This window comes from Orycteropus afer, unplaced genomic scaffold (assembly GCF_000298275.1).
Source record: "Orycteropus afer afer isolate SDZICR_OR568_19922 unplaced genomic scaffold, OryAfe1.0 scaffold00057, whole genome shotgun sequence".
Classification (NCBI taxonomy): domain Eukaryota; kingdom Metazoa; phylum Chordata; class Mammalia; order Tubulidentata; family Orycteropodidae; genus Orycteropus; species Orycteropus afer.
In genome coordinates, this window is record NW_006921644.1 from 9,938,460 (window position 1) to 9,965,463 (window position 27,004).

The 27,004-nt window shown below is 50.8% G+C and overlaps 1 protein-coding gene across 1 annotated transcript; it reads right to left on the reverse strand.

Moving 5' to 3' along the window:
* Positions 1-6,610: 6,610 nt before the first annotated feature.
* On the reverse strand, positions 6,611-25,456 carry EMC8 (ER membrane protein complex subunit 8). Its single transcript, XM_007939146.2, has 5 exons — positions 25,226-25,456; positions 16,513-16,589; positions 8,672-8,741; positions 7,301-7,395; positions 6,611-6,770 (listed from the first exon to the last, which is right to left on the reverse strand). Exons 1-5 carry the CDS (start codon positions 25,454-25,456, stop codon positions 6,611-6,613), a joined length of 633 nt encoding a protein of 210 aa, XP_007937337.1.
* Between the last annotated feature and the right edge of the window lie 1,548 nt (positions 25,457-27,004).

A 27,004-nucleotide genomic window follows, 5' to 3' on the forward strand; every position in this document is an offset into this window, starting at 1 on the left:
TGGGCAGAACTAATCTAGGGCTCAGATGAGAGGGCTCCTCAGTGCTGGACATGTTCCAGCGTCCATTCAGTGCCAATCGGAGCTTCATGCCTGTGATTCGTACCCTTTATGCACGCCATGTTTCTATTACAGCAACCCAACTTTCTGTCCAACACATCTGAGATGAGGATACAAACTGCAGCCAGGACGTTAGGGTAACGGGACATTTAATAGTTCTGGAAATAAGGTCACTAAATAACCCAGAAAATGTGCATCAGAATTTTATAAGTAAAGGTGTTTCATGACATGTTTCAATAAATTTAAAGATTCGTCTTCAGAATACAAAGAAATAAAGAACCCTAATCCTCAGGGAGAGCACATTAGGGTGTCTGCCCACTGGAGGCATTTCAGGTGACTCTGCTTTCTTAGTTGCTATCGTTTTGTCTGAATTTAAAAAAATAAAACAAAACCCAATAAGCCATTATCTTTGGAACAGAGATCACTGCCCTGCCTCTGGGGGCATGTCTGGTACACACAAGGACCAGGAGAGGGACCTAGAGACAGGAGATAGCCTGCAGAGAGCTCACTACACCACTCTTGCTGCTTCGTGGAAGTGGGGTGTGCATAGCAGATGTGAGACTGAGCTTAAAGTAAAGATAACAGGTCTTCCCACTTAAAAGACCGCTAAGGAGACAGACGTGTAAACCCTTAACTCAGCCATAGTGGGCCTAGGGTTACGATGCTGTTTAAAGGCTGGCATTGGTCTGCCTGCTTCTGCACTGTGCAAACGCTGTTGAACAAGCACACGTCCGTGCACTACTCGTGCAGTACGCTTCAGGAGAGGACCCAACAGGCTCCTGCAGGGACCAAAGCTGCAGTCTCTCCAGGAGACCTGGGTTCTGTTGGGTCGGATTGTACAGAGGTCCTGACATTCACCGGCCAGCTCACATGGTTCAACCCACTGGTCCAATTCCTCAGTCCCTGGCCTTGGGCAAAGTGCTTCATCACAGGGATGCTCATCACATCACAGAACACAGGCTTGGTCAGGGAGCAGAGTTCAAGTGTGGCCTGAGTCCATCTGCCAACACGTAGACTTTTGCGCCTGGAGTCCAGTGACTCAGAGTTCTCTGGGCCTGGACCCAGAATCTGCACAAATCTTCTAACAACCTACCCGACGTTAGGTCCTCACCTGTGAGATCACATTTTAAGTGCCTCAAACGCAGGTGCCACGTTCTCTACTTCTTCTCTCTCAACACCAGGACGCCAGTGGTCCTCACGAGACCCCTTGTTGAGACGGCTGCTTTCCATCTTTCTTGCATGTGGCCAAAAGCCTTGACTTAGTGAAGGGGGTGGGGTGGGGATGGGAGTGACTGTGTGTGAAGAATACAGATTCTTTGCAGGAGGAAAGGTATAAAACCAGGGATGGTGGGTAGGGAGCAGAAAGGAGCACCAGTGCAGGGGAAGATCAGATGCCTGGGGAGGCAAACGCTGTAAACATAAAGGGTTGAAGAAACACAACTGCTATTACCTTTTGAGGGAAAAATGGGTCACTCATTCCTTCATCTGGTGAGTAGTCACTGAACATTTACTATGGATAAGCACTTAGCCCTTCAGCCCCCAGCTCAGTCTGGCCAACAGGCTGCTGTAGAATTATTTAAAAACTTAGCAGACAAGAATATTTTCCAATGCAGACGCAACACTCAGTGTTAGCACACATACTATCCCTTAAGGCCACTGTAACGCCCTGCAAGTAGGTGTCACCGCTCTCCTTTTCCAGATGAGGCACTGGATATGAGAGGTATCTCGCCCCTGGACCAAGGACTAGAGAAGGACAAAGTTAAGCCTTGCACCAGCTGAGGATTTGAGGGCCAGCACTCTTGGCTGACTGTCCTGCTTCTGCCCCTGCAGGGACAAAGTTGAGCCTTGCACCAGCTGAGGATTCGAGGGCCAGCACTCTTGGCTGACTGTCCCACTCCTGCCCCTGCCTGTGAGCCCATCACTCCACACGTGGCTACAGCACTTGGTTCTCAAGAACGGGCAGTGAGACCCTGTGGGGAGGGACGGGACAGTCTCTTTGAGGACACTCTCTCTAAGGAAGGAGGAGTTAAATGCAGCAGAGATGATCTCAGGGTTACGCCTTTGGCCCATCTTGAAGGCTTCACCTCCACCCCGCTCAGAACCACTGGGGGTTCTCAGTTCCACCTGGTGGTGGCCGGCCTCCTGGGCCAACCCTCCACCTACCACGGGCTGTGATGCTTATTTTGAAATGTAGTTATTTACAGACTTACTTATGATATTTACAGTACTTTCTGGAAGTCCCTGAGCAATGCAAATGGTTAAGGCACTTGGCTGCTAACCAAAAGGTTGGTGCTTTGAGTCAATCCAGAGCCGCCTCAAAGGAAGGCCTTTTGATTCACTTCTGAACAATCAGCAGATGAAAACCATGGATCCTGGGGGACACCAAGGTCAACTGGCTAACGGCCCACAAAGACAATGGTCTACATCCTATTTTGTTGAAGAGCGATTGAGTCTTAAAAGCTTGTGACTGGCCATCTAAGGTGCAGCTCTTACTCTCTCCTTGTTTGGAGCAAAGAACAAAGAGAATCAAAGACTCAAGGAAAGAACTGGTCAAAAGGACTAATGGACCATGTGAACCCCAGCCTCCATGATCCTGGAACCAGAACTAGATGGTGACCAGCTACTGCTGCTGACTGCTCTGAAAGGGATCACAGCAGGAGGTCCTGGAGAAAAGGGGAGAAAAATGTGGAACAAAACGCAAAATCAGGCTTACTGGTCTCACAGAGACTGGTAGTACTCCCAGAAGTATGGCCTTTAGAAACCCTTTAAGCCTGGAACTGAACTCACCCCCACGGCTCAACTTTCAGCCAAACAACAGACAGGCTGATCAGGTGAACATTAACACGAGGGAGGGACACACTCCTGAGAACATTCACTATCCAAGATCAAAAGGGCAGCATCTGCCCAGGAATAAAGCTCCGAACACAAAAAGAGGACAGAGGATGAAGGGAAATGGTGAACCCAGGGAGGAAGTGGGAAGAGTGCTGTCACATGGTGGGGACTGCAATCACAGTCACGGAATACCGCCGACGGAAAACCAATCTGCTCTGTAAATTTTCACCCAAATGACAGTGAAGTTAAAAACAAAACCTGTGGAGCACAGTTGTACTTGGACACACACCAGCCTGCTGTGAGCCAGAATCCATGCAACATTTTTTTTTTTTTAAACGAATGCTATTCTGCTTTGGAGGTGCCCTGGTGGCACAGGGGTTAAAGTGCTCAACTGCCAACCTTTTGGCAGTTTGAACCCACTAGCCACTCTGCGGGACAAAGACGTGACAGTCTGCTGCCGTAGATTACAGCCTTGGAAACCTTGTTGTTGTTGTTATGTGCCGTCGAGTCGGCCCCAACTCATAGCGACCCCTCCTTGGGTTTCCGAGGCAGTATCACTATGGAAGTAGGATTGCCCAACCTTCCTTCCGAGGAGTGGCTGGTGGGTTTGAACCGCCAGCCTTCTGGTTAGCAGTCAAGTGCTTCAGCTACTATGCTACCAGAGCTCCTTGGAAACCTTGTAGGGCAGTTCTACTCTGTGCTACAGGGTCTCTAGGAGTTAGAATTGACTTGACAGCAGAGGGTTCAGCTTTTGGTTTACTCTGGTTTATAAGGGAACATAGGTTCAGCTACAGTTTCCTCTTGTAACGTCTTTGCTGGCACTTGTGCACTGACCAAGAACAGAACGCTCGGTTGCTGTCAAGTTGGACTTGTCCGTCCATTCTCCACAGAGAAATCTCAGCTCAGTCTCCACCTGCAGCATTTCAGAGTCCTGCAAGGACAAGTTCCCTCCGAGGACTATCCTCAAGGAAGAGGAGATGCATGGAAGAATGGAATTTGCTTTAAGAAAGCAGCAGTGATCTGACGTTGCTTCCTGTTCAAGCGTATCTTAAGCATTTTGGGGAGTGACAGTCAACATTATGAGGATGAAAACGGTGAAGGCCTTCCCCAGATTCCAAAATGCACGGGTTTCAGTCCGAGTCACACCATCCACCCGAGAGCCTACCAGGCTTTTCACTGAACTGAGAAACAGTCCGACACCAAAAGGCAGTGAGAGCCAGCAGAAAGCCTCCTGAACTGCCCGCAAAGCGGAAGTTTTAGATTCAGCCCTCTTCAGCGAAATTGCTAAAAATGCCTGCAGGGCCCGGGGAGTCCCGCCCACGGCTCCTTCTCTCTCCTCCAGTCATCAATGTCACGAAGCAGCTATGGTGGTGGGACATATGAATGCCAAAGAGGGATCTCTCCAGAAGCAAGCAGTTTTCTTTTGAAGGCAAAACAAAAAGGTAGGTCAGAAAAGCTGAGAAAATGAGATGCAGAAACAACAGGCTTCCAAGAACATCTATCAACAAAAAGCAGTCACTGGAGCAAATCACTTAGAACCACACAACGGTGGCCCAAAAATACAGAAAGTGACTTGAGAACTTCAATCACCAACCCACCCCTAACCGTGTTCTGGATCAATGAGAACGGAATCTTCCTCTGGAAGCACACTGCCCACCTTCCTATGCTCAGTGCCCTTGGGCACTGTGATGAGAAATGGAGGACATTTTCATACACGTTAATAACCTGTCCTCCTTACCTTTAACGATGATCTTGTGAACAGATAAAAACGTCCACCGGAATGATTTGAAACATGGCTGGCTGAAAGGGACACCTTCCCTGGTCTCTCTCTCTTTCTCACACACACACTCTGTCCAGAGCATTCTGATGAACAGAGATTTGGCAGCATCCAAACGTGCTGTGTGGCTCCTGTAAGTCTTCTCTATAAGAGGGTGGAGCTTCACATTTCAGGTGGCTATAGCCGCAACCCTCCTTTTGCTCCAGGTGTGGAATAATACCAAGACCAGCCTGGTGGTGGTGCACACAGCCAGGTCCGGCCCCAGGTGGCAGTAGGGCCCTGACCAATTCACCCACCCTGCAGGGTGGGGGGCTCAGGAGAAGTTTTGGCTATTTTTACTAAGGATAAGGAGCCACCTAAGCTTTAGAAATCCAGCTTTTGTCTCATTTTGGACAAATGCACGTTTCCCTTCAGAGGATATAATATACTTTCTTTTGAAAATGTGTGCCTGACTCAATCACAGACAGGGAAGCCCACGAGGAGGTACCTGGTGTCAGCTTAGACCTACCCACAAGATGGACACAGCACACACTCCCAGGAAGATACAGGGGAGTCAAAGGCCAAGAGTCAGACAGAGGTGAAACTGTGGGAAGACCACCTCACGGAGCTAATACACCCCAGAAACCAGCCTTTACCTCTTACTTGATCCCAACAGCTCTGCCAGCTCCCCGTGGCCCCGGGATGCAGGCTGCAGAGTTCCTGTCAATTCCCGGAACAGAGCCTCACACGGTACAGGCTGGGCTGCTTGTCTCCTTTTCTGAAACGGACACAGATGCAGCTGGTGCCTGATCACCCACTACGCTCCAGTTGTGAAGATCTTGGCCTCTGGGGACGAGGACGGTGAAGACCATGCACACCGATAGGGTCCTTTCCTTCACGTCCACAGGCTTTGGTCTCTTGATCCTCACGTGAAGTGTGAGCCTAAAAAGCCAAGGCTAAGAGGTGTCTGAAGAGAGGGAGAGGATTTGGCAGGCTGGAACAGCATACCTGCTGCCTGCCATGTCTGGATCTCCCCTACTTGTTGGGTTAGAAAACCTGACCAAATATTTCAGGTGTCAAAACTACAGGCATCTGTCAGACTTGCAGACAAGTCTAAGTCTCACTTTGTTTTTCTTCTGTTGCTATAAACACAAAAGACACAACTGCTCTGAAGACAGATCAGAAGCAACCGGATGATCACGTCAAGTCATCTGGGAGCCCTGACTAAAGTGCTTTTGGAAGAAAGCAAAGGACACATGACCACAGCAGTCCCACTCTCCTCTCCCGATTCTGCAGGACGCTGGCCAGCATTGCAGTTCATGGAGCGAGCTGTGCACGCATCCAAGTGCTCATCACAAACATGGTTTGTTTCTCCCTCAATTATGGAGGTTTCTCAGGCAACAGTGGTTTTATTTCCACTGAGGAAAGTCACTGCTACTATGAGAGTACGACGCTGCGGCCTGCCTGACCATTGCAGTACCAGGACACAGGTTCTTGGTTCCTGGGTACCGGCTGAGTGGTACCGACTGTTGTATGTTGCCCATGGGACGGGATGACATCACCCCAAACTGCATAAAAACTCACAAGCACACTCACTGAGTAAAAGAGGTGTTTTTTTTTTGTTTTTAAGATAGTTCATAAACCTTAAAAAGTATTCTCTCCAGATTAGAAAAGGTTAGTTAAAACGGTTTAATAGGAACAATCTTGGACAAGCAGAAATAACTCTGATTTGAAGATTACAGTGACACACGACTGGGAAGGGAGCCCAAGGAGCTCAGCCTGGGTCCTCTGTGCCTCTTCCGGAGCCTGCAGGAGAAAGATGGCCGAGCGACCTCCTGCTCTCCCTCAGGGCACCAGCCACTTCTTGACAAGCTGGCTTTCCGCTCACGCTAAGTGACTGTCTATTTACATTTAAACTGTGTTTTACTCTTCAGTGCTGTGGAGGCCAGTCAGGGGACTCCCTCTCTAACACAGGTGCAGAATAGCTTTGTTGATTTCGGGGTTTGTCCAGTCATTCCGAATGTCATCCAGGTGATTGTCGAAATCCACAAGGGTTTCATAGGACCGGCTGTCTAGGAGTGAGGCTGAGATCCTCTGGGCTTCAGGCCAGTCTTCACAGTAATCACTATGAGGCCAAAGATGGAGAAATTAATCTTGGACCACAGTAGACACGTGGCTTCTCAACAGAGTAAACGGAAGACACCGGCCATATGCAAAGCAGCATAAAGGAAGACAGTAATGAGGATTAGGAAACACACATTTTAAACACATACAGATGCACACAAAAACCCCCAGAAAGCATGGTCAGTGCATGAGAGATACGTCAAATAAAATTCTGAAAATGCTGGAAGATGACTGATGCTTTCAGAATGAGCACCAGAGAAGCCCACCACACAGTGGGAGAAGCCCACCACACAAAGGGATGGAGGGTTTGGCTTGGGGAGAGGCGCCTGGGGCCAGGGTGACAGGACTCAGATGTGTTGGCACCTTTCCTCTACTGTCAGAATTTGGAAGGTCAGTAAACGCCCCTGGAAAACACACTAACTCGGAAACCCAAGGAGGCTTGGACCGGCTTTCCTGTGGGAGCTAGGTGCCCAGGCACAGACCCCAGCTTGTCATTGGAACCCATGAACCACGCGGCTGGCCAGCACTCACTAGTGTGGGTCTCTGCACCGCCATCTGTTCTCATGGTGTTCGTACACGTGGACCGTAGGCACGAGGCAGTCCATTGTAAACTTCGTGTTGTCTACCTGAGCAAAGGCAAAGGACAAACGCCATCACACAGCTGCCGAGGAGCAGGGCAAACACTGGCTCAGAGCAGAACCTTCCTTACAGCATGTCGATGCCACAAAGCTGATGTGTGGGATCTCACCAAAAGACAGCTGGATTATAAGAAAAGGTTGCTGTTGGGTGTCAGGTCAATTCTGACTCCTAGTGACCCCAGGTGACAGAGTACAACTGCCCCACGGGGTTTCTTAGACTGTCACCTTTACGGGACCACAACATCAGGTCTTTCTTCCATGGAGCCACTGGGTGGGTTCAAACCTCCGACCTTTTGGTTATAGCAGCTGAGTGCTTAACCAACAGGTCACCAGCACTCCTTCAGATAAATATCACATCTTTCATATCAACTGTTCCCTCCTCCCCCCAAACATCACTGCTGGAATTCTCAGAAGCAAGAGCATCTTACAAGGCTCATGGTGGACCCCACCTACTTCTCCCCAGGGCTGAGCTGACTGCTCTCTCACGGGTCCTCACACCTGAGTGAGCATCAGATGCCTGGGGAGGCTTGTTCCAGCAGAGGCTGCTGGGAAGCACCCAGCACTTCTCAGTCAGCAGGCCCACTGGGGCACGAGAGCCCGCATGTCCACCCAGTTCCCAGGTGGTGTGATGCTGCCGGGATGGAAGCCCCTTCCGGGGATACGCTTTTGGAAGCCCCTTCCAGGGCCACTGCACCTGAAAGCGTATCCCCTTTTGGATGGACCTGTGCTGTGACTGCAGTGGTACTCAAACCGTTGCTTCTCGTTCTACAACTCTGACCCTTTCATGACCTACGGGACAGGCAGTACCCATCGACATTTTCTGCCTCTGGAGTTTAGTGGGAAGCTGATATTCCAACTTTTAGTGGGTGCTGCTATCTGGTGCGGGCCTCTGTAACTGTGTGACTGAAGAAATGGGCCTCATCTCACCAACCCCAGCACCAGAGATCTCTGACATGTATGTTCCAGTAATTGTATCAAAATCGTTATGACCGTATGTGTTCTGGTAATCGTATCAAAATCTTTATGACCTCAACTTTTTTTTTTTCATTTCATTCAAAAACACAACAAAAAATTCAAAGCAGGAAATAATTTAGTCTTGAAAAGGTTAAAGCTGCAGCTGGGAGAAGACTGCAAGAGGCAGCAATAGTCCAATGAGGATGAACTTATCAAAGTAGCCACAGAAATGCCACGGGAGCAAGGGGCTGCTTACTCGTCACCGTACCCACAGACCACCCACCACCGTTCAGAGCAGCAGGGGACGTACCATGATGAGCGCGGCGTCACCGAAGCCCTCAGCAATCCGAGAAGCCACCTTCTCAGCAACCTGGTTTGGACTACAAAAGGAGAGCCGGTTAGTGCTGCACATTCCCCAAAGCGGCACAGCTAATGCTACCAAGAACTAACGAGAGCACACACAAAGGCCAGCAGGACCAACAAGCCGCATCTACTTGCAGCACCTGCTCGGACAGGCTCTCGGCACCTGCGGTCCCACTGTGATGACTTGTGAGAGGACAGGGACGTACAAGGGCCACGGGGAGCAAGTCCGACACGGGCTCCAGCCAGGAAGCCCTAGTGCAGGGGACCTGGAGAAGGGTGTCCAGGGAGAACGACAGTGCATGAGCACTCTGCCCGTGCCAAGCTGTGGCCCGGTGCCCTCAGGGCTGCCTCTCCATTGGCATGCTAGCAAACCAACAGAAACCCCACAGATGCTGGCAGTCAAGGTACTGGGAAACTTTTTTTTTTAAAAAAAACTCCTTAAAATTCCCAAACCCACTGCATCAAGTCAATTCCAACTCACAGGGAACTCACAGCGACCCTGCAAGGCAGTGAACTGCCACATAGGGTTTCTGAGGCTAGAAATACTTACGGAAGCAGACTTACTCATCTTTCTCCCATGGAACACCTGGTGGGTTTGCAGTGCCAACGTTTTGGTTAGCAGGTGAATCCCTTAACCACTGTAGCACTAGAGCTCAGTCCAAATCTTCTGTTTGCCAGCCCTGGGCCCACACCACCCAATCTTGGCAAATAGAGACTCCCTACCAATGCAACAGAGCCGAACAGAGTGCTGGCGACACCACCCCTACTCTACCATCCTGGGGCACACGAGCCCATCCTCCCCTGGCCTCTGGGGAATGACTTATCCTCTCTCGCCACTAGGTCCATTTCTGCTTTCAGATCTTTTTTTGGGGAGAAAACAAAGAGTAACTGGTCTCCACGCACGTCCAACTGTCTGTCCTCTTCCGTCTCAATCAAGTTCCCTAATGTCCTCAGTAGCCTCCCTGCCCTCCCGAGCCTCATCTCCTCGCCCTCAGCTCTGTCCAATCAGGCCCCTCCGCATGGCTCCCTGGATCCACAACCTGGAAGTCTAACTACAACGACCAAGGTCAAATTCCCACTTGCCACCCCTCGCAGTGCCTGGCTCAAGTGACTCCAGGCAGACTGGCCTATTTCCTCTTTAACTCAGTCACCCCAAGGGATGTGTTCTTACCTTATCTTGGCCTCCTGCACTCTCCCTGCCATGTATTTCTAAAACTGCCTCCTCACTGGCCTCACAGCATCTAGGCTGCCCTATGCTGTATGTCCCAAGAAGCCTCCTTAGACCCTCACAGGAGCTGTGTGTGTCCTTCCTCACTCATATTGTACTCCGTTTGGAATGCCCTTCCACGCCAATGCCTGCTTACTGAATCCCCACCCATCTCTGAATGCCTACAAGTCCCATCCTCTCCAGGAAGCCTTGCCATGCTGCTCAGAGGAAGCTCTTTTCCCATCTTTAAACTCTGCATGTTTATTTCTGAAATGCTTCGGCCTTCACTCCCTGGCATGTCATTTTTGTTCTGTGACCTTGTGCCACAGGGATTAGACTCTCCGCTTTTTGAGGCAGGACTGGATCACACTTTTTTATTTTATGGCATAAAAACACATGAATTGTTTTGAGTTTATTTAAAGCACACTCTACAATTCCAATCCTTTGTCTGTGATTGAACTGAGAAAAGGAGATTCATACCGTCTCAGGACAAACTGTTCTAATTATTTCATTTCTACCTTCAAAAATGAGACCTGACAGTGATGTGCCCGTGGAATATACACAGAAATGCGTTAGGAAAAAGGAAACCAGGCCAGACCCCAGGGGCGCCACCGGGCCCCACCCTCAGGTTCCCAGCAAAAGCTCCACGCGTACACGGGTTCCGGCAGCCACAACGGCCAAAAGCAAGGAGGACACGCAGAGCCACTGAGAGGGCCCGACTCAGGGCTCATCCGCAGCGTTCCACAACAGAACCGCCGCCGGCCCCTGAGCCTCAGCCAGCCTGACTCACTTATGCTGCAGACACAAAGTGAACTAAAGTCAGCAGCTGCACGTCTGTGCAACGTCCTGCTGTTGTTGGGTGCTGCCAAGTCAATTCTGACTCAGAGTGACACTCGATGACTGAGTAGAATCACCTCAGAGGGTTTCCAAGGCTGCCAGCCTTTACGGAAGCATGCAGAGGTCAAACCAAACCCACTGCTGTGGAGTCCAATCTAGCTCACAATGCCCGGAGAGGACAGAGTGGAACTGCCCCAGAGTTTCCTAGGCTGCAATGGAGGTGCTGATGGGTTTGAAGTGCTAACCTTTAGGATAGCAGGTGAGCACTTAACCACTGCACCACCAGGGGTCCTTGTGTTATGTCTTAGGAACAAGTAAAGCAAACCTGACACAAAGAAACTTATAAAGCCATATATGGAAGGGGATCAAGAAACATTTATTAAAAACAAAAACTTCCATTTCAGATACCTAAGACCTCAAATTTCAAATTTCATTCTTTTGAAAGAAGTTTTAAAAAACGCTGGCGCTCATGATCCCCGAATGGCCTGCATTCAGTTTGTGTTTCTTCTTTCTTACAGTGTGGATTATGATCTAACTCATTCCTGTCAGTTGCACAGGCGTGTGAGGTGACTGAAAATACCATTTTCAAAATTCTCTAAGTGTCGTCTTTGCTTTTTAACACTTTAGAAGAGGTCTTTTGCAGATTTACCCAAGGCAATATGTCATTTGATTTCTTGACTGTTCCTTCCATGGGCATTGATTGCGGATCCAAGTAAAATGAAATCTTGTTCTTTGTGTTCTTCATAGCTCAGCTTCTCGGTTTATTTGCTCAGCACAGAGTGAGTAACAATGGTGAAAGGATACAACCCTGACACACACCTTTCCCGATTTTAAACCATGCAGTATCCCTTTGTTCTGTATGAATGACTGCTTCTTGGTGTATATACAGATCCCTCATGAGCATAATTAAGTATTATGGAATTCTTATTCTTTGATATGTTCTCCATAGTTTGCTCTGATCCACACAGTCGAATGCCTATGCATAATTAACAAAACACAGGTAAACATCTTCAGGATATTCTCTGCTGAAATCCATCTGACATCAGCAAAGATCTCCCTCATTCCATGTCCTCCCTGACTCTGGCTTGAATTTCTGGAGGTCCTGTTGACGCACTGATCCAATTTTTTTTTAAATTATTTTCAGCAAAACTTTACTTGCATATGATGCGAGTGACATTGTTTGGTAAATTCCATATTTTGCTGGATCACCTTTCTTTGGTTTGGGCACAGATATGGATCTCTTTCAGTTGGTTGGGCAAGTAGTTGTATTCTAAATTTCTTGGTATAGATAAGTGAGCACTTCCAGTCATATACGTTTGTTGAAACTCCCTGCAAAAACGGCAAGGAGGCCACATGTTCTGACCTCCTGTAATCCCATGAGAGGAAGACAGGATTACCAGCAGTAACCCAAGGCCTATTACTGCAAGGCCAGACATGCTGCCTCCCTCCAGCCCTTTCACCAACCGTTCCTCCCAAAGCACCCACCACCTCTCTCCTGGGTTCGATAATTCACTGCAGTGGCCACACAGAACTCACAGATCACAGGGTTTATTAGGGAAGCACCACAGGCTACAATTCAAGTTCAGGAAAAATGCTCAGTCTCTCTCTCAGCCCACCGTCCCTCAGCCAAGAGTCTCTCACAGTCTCTTTCCCAGCAGCGCTGGTCCCTCGGTGTCTCACTCAGCAATACGTGTCTCTTGTGTCTCTTTCCCAGCAACACGTGTCCCTTTCAGGGGCGCGTGTCTCTTTTGGCAGCACATCTTCCTCAACCAGCAGTCAGAGAGAGCTCTGCCTCCAGGAGGCCTCCTTTTGAGCCCGGAAGGGTGGTCCAACTAGCCAATCACAGCATCAGAACTCTAAGCATGTGAGAGAGAGTGGGAACCTCCCAGAACATTGTATTGTGCCACGCCCAACAGAAATAACCCAGGTGGATAGCTTCAGCAATCAGGAGCTCCTCAGATGCTCATAGAAAATCCCACCTTGGAATTTACAAAGACTCATGGGTAGAAAAGCCACACTAAGTAATTACTACACCGCACTCCTCAATGGGTATTCTGCCAATTCCTGGAGACTTGTTTTTCGCCAATGGCTTCAGTGCAGCTTGGACTTCTTTCGGTACCATGGTTTCCTGATCATATGCTACCTCCTGCGATGGCTGATCATCCACCAGTTCTTTTTGGTACAGTAACTCTGTATTCCATCTTCCCTTGATGGTCGCTGCATCATATAACATCTTGCCAACAGAATCCTTCAATACTGCAACTTGAGGGTTGAATTTTTTCTTTAGTTCTTTCAGCTTGAGAAATGCCAAGTGTGTTCTTTTCTTTTGGTTTTCTAACTCCAGGTCTTTGCACAGTTCATTATAATACTTTGTCTTCTCACGTCACTCTCTGAAATCTGTTCAGCTCTTTTATTCCATTATCTGTTCCATTCACTTTAGCTATTCTATGTTCAAGAGTAAGTTTCAGAGTCTTTTCTAACATCCACTTTGATCTTTTCTTTCTTTCCTATCTTTGTAATGACCTTTTGCTTTCTTTATGCATGGTCTCCCTGATGTTATCCCACAACTCATCTGGTGTTTGGTATTAGTGTTCAGTGTGTCAAAATCTGTTCTTGAGATGGTCTCTAAATTCAGGTGGGATATACTCAAATGCAGTCTCTCCTGGACTTGTTTCAATTTTCTTCAGCTTCAACTTGAACTTGCATATGAGCAAATGATGATCTGTTTCACAGGCAGCCCCTCGCCTTGTTCTGACTGACGACAGTGAGCTTATCCATCATCTCTTTCCGCAGATGCAGTCATTTTGATTCCTGTGTATTCCATCTGATGAGGTCCATGTGTATTGTTACCATTTGTTGTTGAATGAATAGGTCACTCACTGGTCTTGCAAAACTCTAATCATGTAATCTCCTGTGTCATTTGTATTACCAAGGCCATTATTTTCGAACTACCATCTTTATCATTTACAACTTTTGTATAATAACTAGGAGTTATCAATTCCTCTTGATTGTATGTTTGATCAATTTCAAACTGCAGAAATTGGTAAAAATCATCAATTTCTTCATCTCTGGTTGGTGTGTAAATTTAAACAGTTGGTTGGGCAATCCTACTTCCGTAGTGATACTGCCTCGGAAATCCAAGGAAGGGTCGCTATGAGTCGGGGCGACTCTACGGCACATAACAACAACAATTAACTGGTCTTCCCTGCAGGCGAATGAATGTTAGCCTATCACCGACAGTATTGTTCTTCAGGACAGATCTTGAAATGAGCAGAATGAAGGGCGTGAATGAGGTCAGACAGAGGCAGGAGCTGGGGCACCAGTGCAGGGTGCTGATGAGAGGCATGCATTTGGGATGCGGCACTGAGGAGTCCACACTAAACTGACCATCTGCTGCCATTAGCTACTGCCTAGTTTCTTCTCTGTCTATAGGAGTGGCTATGAGAACGCCTTGCTCCCAGGGTCAGCCACCCACTCTGGATAAAGCTCAAAATTCCTTAAGACCCTGAGGTTGTGGCCTCAACCTACCTTTCCTGTCTCACTTTCTACCACTTCCTTTTGGGTGTGTATATTACACTCCTGCCTAAATGCAGCTTCTCACATGTTCAACCTGAGTTGTTGCCACAGTCCCCCTCTGCCAGGAACACCCTCACCTCCTGGTTTCCACATCTGCACCTTACAGAATCCCATCCATTCCTGAGGGCTGGCTCACAGGAAGTCTCTGAGGACGTTCCTGGTCACATCAACTGAAGAAGCTCCTCCCTAACGTCTGCTGTCACAACACGCTCTCCCAGCCTCCCAGTACAGGTCACACTGTGCACTTCATTTGTGTGTCTGTGGTATTTCCTCTTGAGCTTAGAGCTATGTGTCTTCCTCGCTCAGCACAGAGCTTGGCCCATGGCAGGTGTCCCACACAGTAAGTACAGGGACTGCAGCTCAGGTGGCAACGCAGACACCTACTCATCTGAACAGGGAGAGAGGTATCTGAAATCAGAGAAGGAGCAAGGCAAGTAAGAGGTGCACTGAAGGAGGAGAAACAAGTGCTCAGAGGAACAGCCAGAGAGGCAGTGGGCAAAGCCCACAGATCTGCAGAGGCGCCCTTAGCAAAGCTCGCTGGCAGGAGGCATCTGGTCCAGCTTTCTCCGGCTATCCCACCTCCCACCGCCCTGAGACCACAATCGGTCTTCCGAGGACAAGGCTTATGTTTCTCAAGTGCATCCATAAGGATAACAATGACCGGTCATCAGATCGTTGTGTTGTTTCCACACATGCTGTTGAAGCCACCTCTTGCCCACACCGGGTACGGTAGTTGAGTGTGTGTGTCAACTTGACTGGGCCTGGTTGAGTGGCTGGGCAGCTGGTAGTATTCCCCATGATGAGACTGGTAATCAATTCCATGGTGGAATCTACAGTGAGCAGCTGAGTAGCTGCCTTAGGGATGTGGTCTGCTTCCTGTATATAAGGAGAAGCCTTGGGGAACGGTCTCTAGCTTATGGCACCTTTAACCCTGCATGTAGCTGTGTCATTGTTCAGCAGCCTGCTATGCTCTGCTGACCTTGGGACTTTTAATGGACTTGAATTAATGGCCTGCCGTGTGGTTTGATAACATCGGAACTGCACCATATTACTTGTTGACCTTGGAGTTGTCAGTCTCAGCAGCCAGCAGCTGTCTGAGTGAAGAAAAGACTTTAGCTTCAGTGCGTCAGGAGCAGAAGGCAGAGCTGAAGCCAAAGTCGAGGAACTTTCACCCAGCCCCTAGAGCCTGGCACTTTGAACTTGGACTTAAAGCCTCCAAACAGTAAGAGAATAAACTCCTGTTTGTTCAAAGCATGTCATTTGTGGTATTTTCTGTTAGAATGGCACAAAGGTAACCAAAACACAGGATAAGTGGATATAAGTCCATAACTCCTGGGGGCATTTGGGTCTGAATCCCTTTGCTCCCTCCTCTAACTCCCTGGAACCTGGAGCCAGTCTGTGCACCCAACAGCACAGGGCAGCCTTGTCTGGGCATGCTGGTGCTAGTTCTTTCTGTCCTGCAGACTGTTTCCATCTGTCCCCTGACTTCTGGATCTGCTCAGCCAAAGGAGTACCAGAGGGAAGGGAGGCAGGCAGACGAGGGGAACCGGGCAGGCCGGGCCTTGACTCCTCTCCCCCACCTTGTGAGGTGACACAGAGATGGCTGTGTCTCCTCTCAAGGTGGTCTTCTTCATCCAATTCTTTCCTCCCCGTGTCTGAGGCCCAGGGATGACATCAGCTTTGATCAAGACCTTTGGGTTCCTGCACTGCCCTGAGTGCTCCCGCACACTGCTCACACCTGTACAGAGCGCCTTACATTACCGCACCTTGGGTGTCCCTCTGCTCTTCTGCAGGACCTGACTGACGCGGACAGAACACAGTTCTCAGTGCTGCTCACTGGTGAGAAGCACAGAGAGGGAACTGTCTGAATCAAAGGAACCAGGGGCCAAAAAAAGGGGAGCAGAAGTGCTCCCCACTGCTCTGCCCTATGTCACACCTGGCTTGGGGATGGGAAGCAAGGCTGAGCTGAGGCAAAAGCTGCAGGCCCAACTGGTATGTCCATCAGATGAATTTCCTTCCAGCCAAACAAAGAAGATAGAAAACAGAACCCCAAAGTTAAGTGCAAACGTTCAGAACATTTGTTTGGAGGTGAGAGCAAATGCACACCGAGACAGTCTCCGTCTGCCCCGAGCACTTCTGCAGACATAGGAGGTTTGACAGGGACATACCTGGCGTCCTTCACACGCTCATTCGCTTGATAATAACCAGCAATCACATAGCTATTATCTTTGCACCATGAATCAATCTGAAAGAGGAACAAAAATTGGAAAGAAAAAATGAATGATTCTCCCTTACACATCAAGTCTCAATAAACACGGAGCACCCCTCCACCCAAATGCTGGACAAGACCCAATATATTCCTGGATCCTGCTCACCAGAAGAAAGGCTACAGAATGAAACAGGCACTCATCAGAGGAAAACACCAAGCTGACCTGCCTCCCACTGTCCCCGCAAGGCCGAGAAAGTGCAGGAAGGGCACAGATGCCTTGCCCTGCCTGAGATGGGCTTCCACCGATGGCTAGGTCCCTGTAATCAGCAGGAGAAGAGAGAGCAGGGGACAAGAGCAACGGCCTCCCTCCCCAGGTTGGCAGGAGGTCCCAGTGTCCACGCGCGTTGTTGGGTGCAGTGCTGTGAGGAGCGGGGGGAGGATGATCTTCACCCTCCTCCACTTCAAACAGAGAACTGGGGCGCTATGGGCTGGTAAGGCCCCAAGAACCTATAAATCAGGTCCTTCGTAGAGAAGCAAACTAAAGCTCAGAGGTCACACGTCTGTACAGCCAGGTAGCTGCAGAGTCGGAATGGGAACTTGCTCGCGTCTTCCGGGACTAAATCCCGGTATTCCTACCCATGTACCATGAGAAACCCTTCACGCTGGCCGTGGGGCAAGCAGGTACACAGGCAAGCATGGCAGGTGCGGGAAGGGACGTGCACACACAGTGCACTCCCGGTGGTAAGCTCTGAAATGGAAGCACAGGGCCAGAATGGTTTTTTTTTTTTTTTTTTTGAGGGGTCTGTTTTATAATCCCTTTTAGCAGACTTAGTTTCCTGCAGGTCTAATGCCATTATTAAAAATAACAAAAGGTCATCTTAACTGTTTTCCCATAATGGAATTTTAATAACAAACCATCGTAAATTCTGTTCTGTCTTCAGAAACGAAAACAAAATTGGTACCCTGCTCTTCTGCAGTCAATTAACTGGCTAAAAACATGTATAGTTACATTTTAAACACAACCCAATGCTTTTTCTTGGATTTTGGTCTGGGGTTTTCTGGGCTCTGACAGTTTCCTTTATGACTAAAAGCCAATATTACGAGACAGCCACAGGCCAAGCTTCCCTGGCTCAGGATTAAAATCACAATTCTGCCCTCTCAAGAGCTAACAAATGACCATATTGGGTCAAAACCAGGGCTCACTGAACCAACTGCATGTTCTGGTCGTCCACTCACAAAATTAGGTTACTGTTCCCCATATATTTACAACGGCTCCATCGTGGGACTTTTGCTGCAAACGACTCCGGAGCTGTTTACGTTTTGTTCCTATCACTTCGTAACGAAAGGGGTTTTAGAAACTTTCTATCCCTGCCTAGAGCAGCAACTTCTTTAATTTTTTTCTTAATAAATCTCAAAAGACATAGCCTCGCTCAAAAATTTGGGGATGTGGCCACATTCCCCAACTCAAACCTGTATGATGAACACAGCTCTCTCGACCTCGGTGCTTTCGGGGACTGACCCATCTCTTGAGTGTCTCTCACGAGTGGCCCTCAGCTGTCTGCACTGCTGGGCGCTGCCCCCAGCTCTCCAGTGTGGCCTGTCCTTAAACACAGAGGCCAGACCTACAGATGGCATTTCAGGTTAAGCTACTCTTAGTTCTCTGTTGCACCATCACAATGACCACAAATTAGGGACTGAAAACACACACTGTCTTCAGGCCGGAAGTCACCCCTTGGTCTTCCCAGTGTCTGGAGGCCACATCCCTTGGATGGCGGCCTGCATCACTCAGCCTTCAGCCTCCTTCGTTACCCTGCTCTGACCCTGCTTCCCTCTTATAAGGACCCTGTGACACCGGGTCCACCTGGAGAATCCAGATCTTCTCCCATTTAAAGATCCTTAATTTAACTGCAAGAGCCTTGGTAGTACAGCGGTTAAAGAGCCCAGCTGCTAACTGAGAGGTGGGGGTGGGTCGAAGCTACCAGTTGCTCTGTGGGAGAAAGACGTGGCAGTCTGCTCCGTAAAGATCACAGCCCTGGAAACCCTCTGGGGCAGTTCTGCATTGTCCACGGCCGCAGTGGGTCTGGGCTAATTTAATTGCACCTTCAAAGTCCTTTTTGCTATGGAAGGGAGCAACATCTGCACAGGTTCCAGGCATTAGATGTGGGCATCTGCTGGGGCCGTTATTTACAGCCCTGCCAGGCTTATTAGAAGGATCCGACACCCTGTGTCAGCACTGACGGTGTCCTGGTGATCCCCAGCAGCAGTCCTTGTTGAGCACACCAAGTACCTAGGAGAAGTACCTTTCCTGAGCTTTGACCCATCGCTTAGGACTGGTCCCCAGCAAACGCACCCACCCTCACTCTGTGGAGTAGGTAGCAATGCACCGGGAGCAAAGCCAGCCTCGGACGGGAAGGACGATCCTTACAAGCAATGGTGATAATCACAGTGCTGTCTCACCTCCCACAGTGTGTGATGAGGGGCAAAGCCCAAGGGCCCAAGCAACCTCCAGCAGCAAAACCCCACCGTGCCATCAAACTGCCAGGGCTTTTGAAAAGGCTGCCCTATAGGCACACCAGGGACACAAGGTCTGGCTTGGCTTTACACACCTGAAAGAGCTGGCTTACTGCACGGATGCCCATAGCTGTGCAGGCCAACACACCACTGGGGAATGGAGACCATGAAAGTGGGAAGCGGGGCACAGACTCAGGGTTACCCAACAGTCACCAGAGCTCAGAGGGAGGCTGAAAAGGGACAGGGATTTCTTTGATACTCTAAAATGCGGAAACAGACATTAAGTGAGAGTCTTGGAGGCCAGAGTAGAGCTTGTGTGGAAGGAGATGATTAGTGCAGGGTGAGGACAAGCAGGCCAATGTTTCGACAGGCTCCAGAATCCTGCAGGAACCTGATGGCAGTGGATCGGAGTGCTGGTTTCACCGCAGAGCCCGCTCGCTCCCTCCAGCTGACCTGTGCCCTCAACCAATCCGCTCCCACCTCCTTGCCCTGCTGCTGTGACACCCATGCCCCTATTGTGCACCTTTATAAAGAAACTGAAATAAAAGTTCAGGGCAAAACACTGTGAAACCTGATGTCAACTCAGTACAAATGGCTCTGAATGCAGCTGGCCCCCGGTTCTGCATTTACTCCTGTAGTTTCCTCTACTGTCCACAGAAAGAGGGTAGACACTTTCACTTCAGCACCAGGCCCTTCGCCTGTCCTTTCTGGTTTGTTCCATTCCAAACAAGGAGGAGTATGATGAAAGGTACTGGGCCCAGCCCACTCATTTCCCATTAGACTCTGCAGACAAACACCACCTTCTCTCAGCAACCCTGCTAGCATTTTGCATGTGCGAGGCACTCTGCAATTTTCAAAACACTACGACCTATCTTAGGAGTTCTGGTGGTGTAGTGGTTGTGGCATCTGGCTACCAACCAAAACGTCAGTGGTTCAAACCCACAAGCTACTCTGTGGAAGAAAGATGAGGCTGTCTGCTTTTGCAAAGATTTAGTCTTGGAAACCCAATGAGGTCGCCAGAAGTTGGAACTGACTCAACGACAATAAGCTTGGTTTGTTTTTTGGTATGACCTATCTCGGAACTCTTGTGGCATAGTGGTGCAAACATCTGGCTGCTAACCAAAAGGCCAGTGGTTTGAATCCACCAGCTGCTCCACGGAAGAAAGATGAGGCACTCTGTTTCCACAAAGCAGCAGCCTCGGAAACCCTACGCAGCAGTTCTCCTCTGTCCCAGAGGGTCGCTTTGAGTCAGAATGGAGTTGCCGACAGTGGGTTTGGTATCACCTATGTCATGTGACGTGCAAGAACCATGAAGTAGGGAAGGTCAAGGGGGGAAGAGTGTTGGCGAGCAGCAAGCAGGCCGTGGAGTCCAAACGTGGATGGGGAAAGCAGCCCCCCTGCAGCCAGTGCTGAAGGTTTCTGTGGTGCAAAAAAGGAGCAGGGCCCTGGGGAAGAAGCACCTGGAGGTAAATGGGGATGGAGACGAGGGCCAGGTTCGGGGGGGAACTGAAAGGAGGGCATCGCCAGGTGAGCAGCTTGGAGAGCAGCCTGAAGATAAACAAGTCGGGGGCCTTAGAAAAGAGGCAGAGCTGGAAGAATTCTACAGGGAAACCCTGTGGATCAGGCCAAGAGGCAGGTGGGAGAGCCCTGTGGGCAGGCAGTAATAGAAGTGAAACACCAGGAAATCAACGGAGGGAAAAGGACAGAGAGGGCTTAGAGGAACCACAGGTTTATGCTAATTTGCCTTCTAACAGGTTATGGGTTTTTGCTATTAGAAATAATTCCTTCAGTACCTACGTCAAAGGGTTGTAAGGATAAATAAGATAATAGGAATAAAAACTATAAAAAGCACAGAGGAATGCAAGGATTTTTTTTTTTTTAATGGAAAATTATAATGAAAAACCTTTCAAAGGAATCTAATGTTGCCTTTGATGGACTGCTTATCAAGTCAGCCTTTCCCACTTATCAAAAATAATTTCCACGTGACACTCCCCGGGTAGAAAAGGGCCATGACAGGAAGGCTGCATTTACACAGTGACGTGCATTTAGATGCTCTCTGAAAATTACAGTGACAAACTATGGTCAAAGATGAGTTTTCTGGGGCCTAACACTGACTTTAAAGTCACTGAGTTAAAAGTTGAGTGAAATAAATTTAAATAGCTCAACTGCACAACAGGAACCTGGGTGGTGCAAGTAATCTCCAATGGACTGCCAACAGAAAGGCTGGTGGTTTGAACCCACACCGCAGCTCCACGGAAGAAGGGCCTGGCAACATGCTCCTGTACAAATTAGTCAAGAAAACCCTCGGAACAGTTCTACTCCGTAATATGTGGGTCACCATTAGTTGGGGGCTGACTCAAAGGCAGCTACCAAGAACAAAACTTTCAGATGGACTCAAGCTATGAATTTTCCTCTCTAACTTTCCCCTGAAATCCACGTAATTTGAACCAATCAGCATCTTTTACGTATTTGTCCCCTGCTGAGGCTATAACTCAAATTTGTGGTGAACATAATAAAAGCTGGTATAAACAGCCATTGCTCCACAGGGACAACAGTTTAGCTGTTTGTTTTTATTGCTGGAAAGCACTTATTCCAGACAAGAGACTCCAATGCTGATGGGTGGTTTGGGGAAAGTGGTGACAGGAGTCTGTAGTGCATGAGTACTGAGGGCGGGGTGCAAGATGGCCATGGGGCCAGTGCCGGGCCCCTTTCACTGTGAGAAAAGCGGGTGGCAGTGCCGCCCCACCTTAGTGCCTAGAGCCAAGACTCCCTCTGGGCGCCTTCCCTCACCACGTAAGTGGTTTGGGAGGCAGCCTGCTCGGGGCCACTGTTGTCATTAAGTTGCTCTGCTTCCCGGCAACCCCATGACCAAGAGAATGAAACGCTGCCCAGGCCTGCACCATCCGCACTGTTCTCAGTCTGCTCAAGTCCAGTGTGCGGCCACTGTGTGTTCCGAGTGCCCTCCAGCCGGGGGTTCGCCTTCCAGCACCATCTGGGACAACACTCTACCAGGATCCATAGGGTTTTCAGCGGCTCACTTTCAGAAGTCCACCAACAGGCCTAGTCTTCGTCTGAAAGCGCCTCTGCAACCTGTCCACCATGGTTGAGCCTGCTGGTGTCTGAAATGCCAGGGGCATGGCTTCTGGCACAGCCACACACAAGTCATCACAGTATGACAAAATGACCAACGGGTGGTGGCTGTGGGACCAGTACAGGCAGATAAATGTCAACGAAGTGAGTGGAAACTGGGGAAAACCCATGCAGGAGACTCAAAACGCAGTTGTCTGTAGTTTACACATTTCCTCTCTGAAGCAGAGCATCCCTTTCGCGTAACAGGAACATACCCTTTAACCCTGTGAAATTACTTAGGAATGAGAAGCTCGCACAAGTCTGTCCTCAAGACATTCTCATAAGCTGCTGTCAAGTCACTCTGACTCACGGTGACCCCACGTGTGCAGAGCAGAACTGCTCCATGGGGTTTTCAAGGCTGGGACCTTTCAGAAGCAGACCGCCAGGCCGGTCTTCTGAGCTGCCTCGGGTGGTTCCCAACTGCCAGCCTTCCAGCAGGTAGTCAAGTGCTTGACCTCTGCCCCACCCAGGGACCCCTAAGGTGCTCTCAGATATTTCTCATAGGACTTTACAGCCTTGTTTCCAGTAATTCACAGATGGGCTTAGAGGCAGCAGCACATCTCCCTCCTCCCCAAGCTCCTGTCACCTTGCTGGTTCTTCTTCCCACCACCCCAAAAAAGCTAGAGCTCCCCAGGCTCCTGCCCATAGCTCTCTTCTCTTTGCACACACTGTCCCTAGGCACAGACAGGACTGCTCTCAGGCTTCAAAAGGCACTGAGGGGCTACTGGCTCCCAGTCCACACTGCCAGCCCACCTGTCCTCTGAGCCCAAGACCTATTTTCAACTTTCGACACTTAAGACTTCATTTGAACCTTAAACCCACCATGTCCCCAACAGACGTAAGCACTGCTCGTGCAAACCTGCTTCCGCCTCTGTGCCTTCCGTGGACATACCGGTCTCCTGCCTGCGCATACGGCAGTAACTGAGCTGTTACCAATCCTGCGGCTTCTCCCTCCTGGCTCCCCCTCACCATGTCCCGTGCTTCCACACTGCGCTCAGCACAGGCCTCCGCCTGCCTTGGTCTTCACTGCCCTGCCTCTGGTCGCATCTCTAATACCCTCCGCCCTGCAGGCTGGCACGACCGCTCAAAGTCACACTCACGCAGCTCACCTCCAGCGGCTTCCTCGTCCCCAGGATGGTGCCCCGGATCTCTCAAGTGACAAGGTCCTCCGCGCCTGCCCACTGCTTACCTCTCACACCTCCTCCCTGCCCCCGCTCCCTTACACTCTCCTCTGCCTCAGACCCCACTCCCCTTGCTCCTGGCCTTTGCGTGTGCTGGTGCTTCTGCATCAAACGCCGTCCCTCAATCACTCTCGCGTGTCTCTCTGGAAAGCCTTCCTTCCCTGACTCCCCATCCCTGCGCTGGCTGGCTTGTCCTGAGTCCCTCACCTTTTTTCCATTAATCCCACACATGGCACTAGATCTTCCGGACTAATGTAGACTTGTTATGAGTTCCAGGCCTGGAGTGTGTTTGATCCACAGCCACATCCTTCCCCAGGGCAGGCCTGGCACACAGCAGGCACTCAGAAAACATCTACTGGAGAAACACATCTTCGTGCGTGGTGCTACCAATAAATCTGGGTCCTTGCAAGTCATTGTATTTCACACGCCAAACGCTATTAAGGATGGGGACCACTGGCTAGAGACTTGCCCAACACCCACACCTGCACTTCTCAGTGCAGTGCTAGTACCTACAGCACATTTCTTTGGGAGTTTAAAATCAGTGATCTTGCAAATATTCTCTCCTATCTAGAAGTGACTTGAAGAAATTTTGCTGTTTCTAACTCAAATATTCAAGCAAGAGACTTGCCCAAGACTGGTGAGCAGTATTTGTGACTTCTGATCTGGTACCTACAGATGGTTCGAAGACAGAAACTCAGTGTGAGAGAAAACGAAAGCCCCACCGTGACTCAGTTTAATTTTAACAGCTATTGAAAGACGTCCTCAGTAACCGTAGGCATGACTACTCACCCCAAAGCACTTCTGGCTTCCCAGGAATTTACAGGGATATTATTACCAGGTTAATTATGAACTAATTCACTTTACTTAGTTGGAACCATAGAGAAAGGATTTCAACCTACACCTTCTCAACCACCCTTTGAATGAATTAATGAATACGACTCTATATCACAGGTGATACTTCAGTGGAAAAGAAACCACACAGCTCCCAGGAAGGGCTGAGACCAACAGTTCGTGTCTTCCTAAGGTTTTAACAACGCAAGGGAATTTACCCACACTCCTTTCTTCTTCTCAAAAACGGTGGCACAGTGCCTAAGGCGTCTGACTGCTAACCAGAAGGCTGGCGGTTCAAAGCCACCAGCCATTCCTCGGAAGAAGACTGGGCCACCTACTTCCGTAGTGACACCGCCTGGGAAAGCCAAGGGGGTCGCTGTGAGTCGGATCGACCCGACGGCAGTGGGTTTGCCTCGAGTTCAGTGCCCAGCCAGTCTAGGCGGGCGCCCCACATTTTCCTCCCGGCGCTTCAGCAAGGCCGTCCCCTGCACGCAGCGACACCCAAGGGTCCCGTGCGTCGGAAGACGCGCGGATCCTGCTCTTTAATTCCGCAAAAATGCTTTCCCTTGGGAAACCAGGGGAGGCGTTCCGGAGAAGTCACTAACCCCGACCGGGAGCAGCCGAGCTCTCCTCGCACGAGGCAGACGCCCGGTCCCGAGCGCCGGGTTCGGCCGTCCACGCCGCCCTTCCCCAACCTGTCTGACCTGCGTCCCGAGGCCTACGGTCCAAAGAGCCCCTGCGTTTGCACCCAACGTCCGATCACGAACGGCCCCTGGGAAGGTGCTGACACGCCAAGCGCTAGCCTGGAAAACGTCTCGCAACTCCGAACCTCAACAAGCCCGTCGGGTCCTTTCACCCGGTTCGGAACATCCCCGGCGGCTAAGGTCACCGCTGCTGCTCCTCCGAGCGCGGCCGGGACCCGAGCGCTCGGCGTGGCTCATCCCACCTTCCGGAGGTCCCCCCGGAGCGGCCGCGCTCCCCTCCGCCGACCCGACCCGAGGCGCCCTCTGCGGGGCTTACCAAGGTGAGAGCTACCTCCAGCATGGGGGCGAGGGCCAGGGTGCCGTGGAAAAGGGGGATGCAGTCCACGAAGAGGGTGTGGTGCGCGCCCGGGCCGCCCAGCGGGAGGTGCTCCTTGCGCGGCTTCTGCTTCTCGGCCACCAGGAGTCCGTTGACGGCGCAGTGGGGGTACTTGGCGCCGTGCAGCACCATTTTGCAGTAAGCCTGGGTGGTCAGCTTCACCCCGGGCATGCTGAGCCCGGGTGGCCCCGGAAGGCCCTGGGCGCCCGGCTTAGGCCTGGACCCGCTGTCCGGCCGCGCGGCGCCTCAGCAGAGAAGCAGAATGAGGCGACGGTGACGCTCCGGCGCGGCCCCGCGGCTGGCAGAGGCCCCCAAAGGCTCGGTCTCCCTCTCGGCCTTGGTTCCTCGGAGACCAACTCACTTCTCCAGAAAGCCAGAGACGCCCCGCCTCAGCCCGCTCGCTCGTGGCTACTGCCGGAAAGTGGTGTCTCCAGCGCAGGCCGGAAAGCAGAGCGGCCGGGCTTTTTACGGCGTTCGCTGCACTCACCTTGTTCCGCTCTGCCTTGACCTCCGCGCGGCCGGGCGCGGGGCGGAGTCTGCTTCGATCCCGTGGTGCTTCGCGGGGCGGCCTCGCGCTCTTCCGGTCGCAAGCAGCCCGGCTTAGAGGGCGGTCGCGGCGGGTAGCTGCTGGGCGGCGGTAGCAGGTGAGGCTGGGACGCTAGACGCCGCGCAGCTAGGCCGAGGAGGGTCGAAGGGCCAGGAGCCAGGCCTCCCTAGCGGCCCGGCGGCTTGATGCTGAGCGGGACGCGGCGGTTGGACCGCGGAGCCCGGTGACATTGAAGCCCGCCCGTGGGGGTTCCGGGCTCCGGGGTCGCGGGGCCGCGGCCTTTGTGAGTCGCAGAGGCGTTCCGCTCGGTTTCACCTGCGACTACGCGGCCCTTGTCGGGTTTCGGGCCTTGACCTTGAGGTGCCCGCTAGGCGATGGTGCGGGCCCCGGGAGGCAGTACCAGTGTCCGCGCTGCAGCCTCGGCCCTTCACCTCTTGAAACGATCTCGTTGCCACCACCGCCGGGGTTAATACGGGACTCCCGGGGAGGCGCCCCGCTTCCGGGCCCGGAGGGCGCTCTGCGTCCACCCACGCGCGGGCCCTGCGGGAGGAGAAGCTCGAGATGGGAGCGACGTCCTTCCTCTGCTAGCTCTGTCTTCCTGGGGGTGTTTTCCGGGTGCGTTTGGAATACTTTTAGTCAACAGTCCTCTGAAGGGTCCAGTTTTAAAGGGCAGATGGGGGGGCGGTAAATGGGCCCGAATCAGAAAGAGCCCAGGAGGGAGTGAGTCATCGAGGTCACAGTTGTGCGGCACTTGCTCGTGGACCGCACTGTTTTTGCAGTATTGTCACTAGTGCACCTTCAGATCTTATGCACGTGTTAAATTTTGAAACAAATAGTCGAATCTAATGGGGGCCAGTACCTAGGAATGTTACCCACCTGGCAACACGGATTTTCTCAGTCTCCTATTCCTTTTTTTTTCCCGTTTAAAGAAGGTTAATTTTCTACTAAGTCCCGGAAGCCTATTGCGGTACTTGGTCTATAGCAAAGCTGCATAAAAACCTGTTGTAAAACCTCATCCTGGGTTATTGAGAGTCCAGAGTTAGTGATGAAGAATGGATGGTTTGTGTTGGCCAGAAGCAGGAAAAGAAAAATGACATGAAAGCCCAAGATGCCAAGGGACAGAAAGCAAGCTCATTCCTGGCAGGGGTCCCTTGTTCATGGAGAAGGTGTTT

Excerpts from the sequence above, each read along its gene's own strand:
- EMC8 (XM_007939146.2), bottom strand. The coding sequence starts at position 25,456 with ATGCCCGGGGTGAAGCTGACCACCCAGGCTTACTGCAAAATGGTGCTG. Across the intron at positions 16,590-25,225 it reads TGGAGGTAGCTCTCACCTTG|ATTGATTCATGGTGCAAAGA; the intron begins GTAAGCCCCGCA and ends TTCCTCTTTCAG. Across the intron at positions 6,771-7,300 it reads CGGTGCAGAGACCCACACTA|TGATTACTGTGAAGACTGGC; the intron begins GTGAGTGCTGGC and ends TTGGCCTCATAG.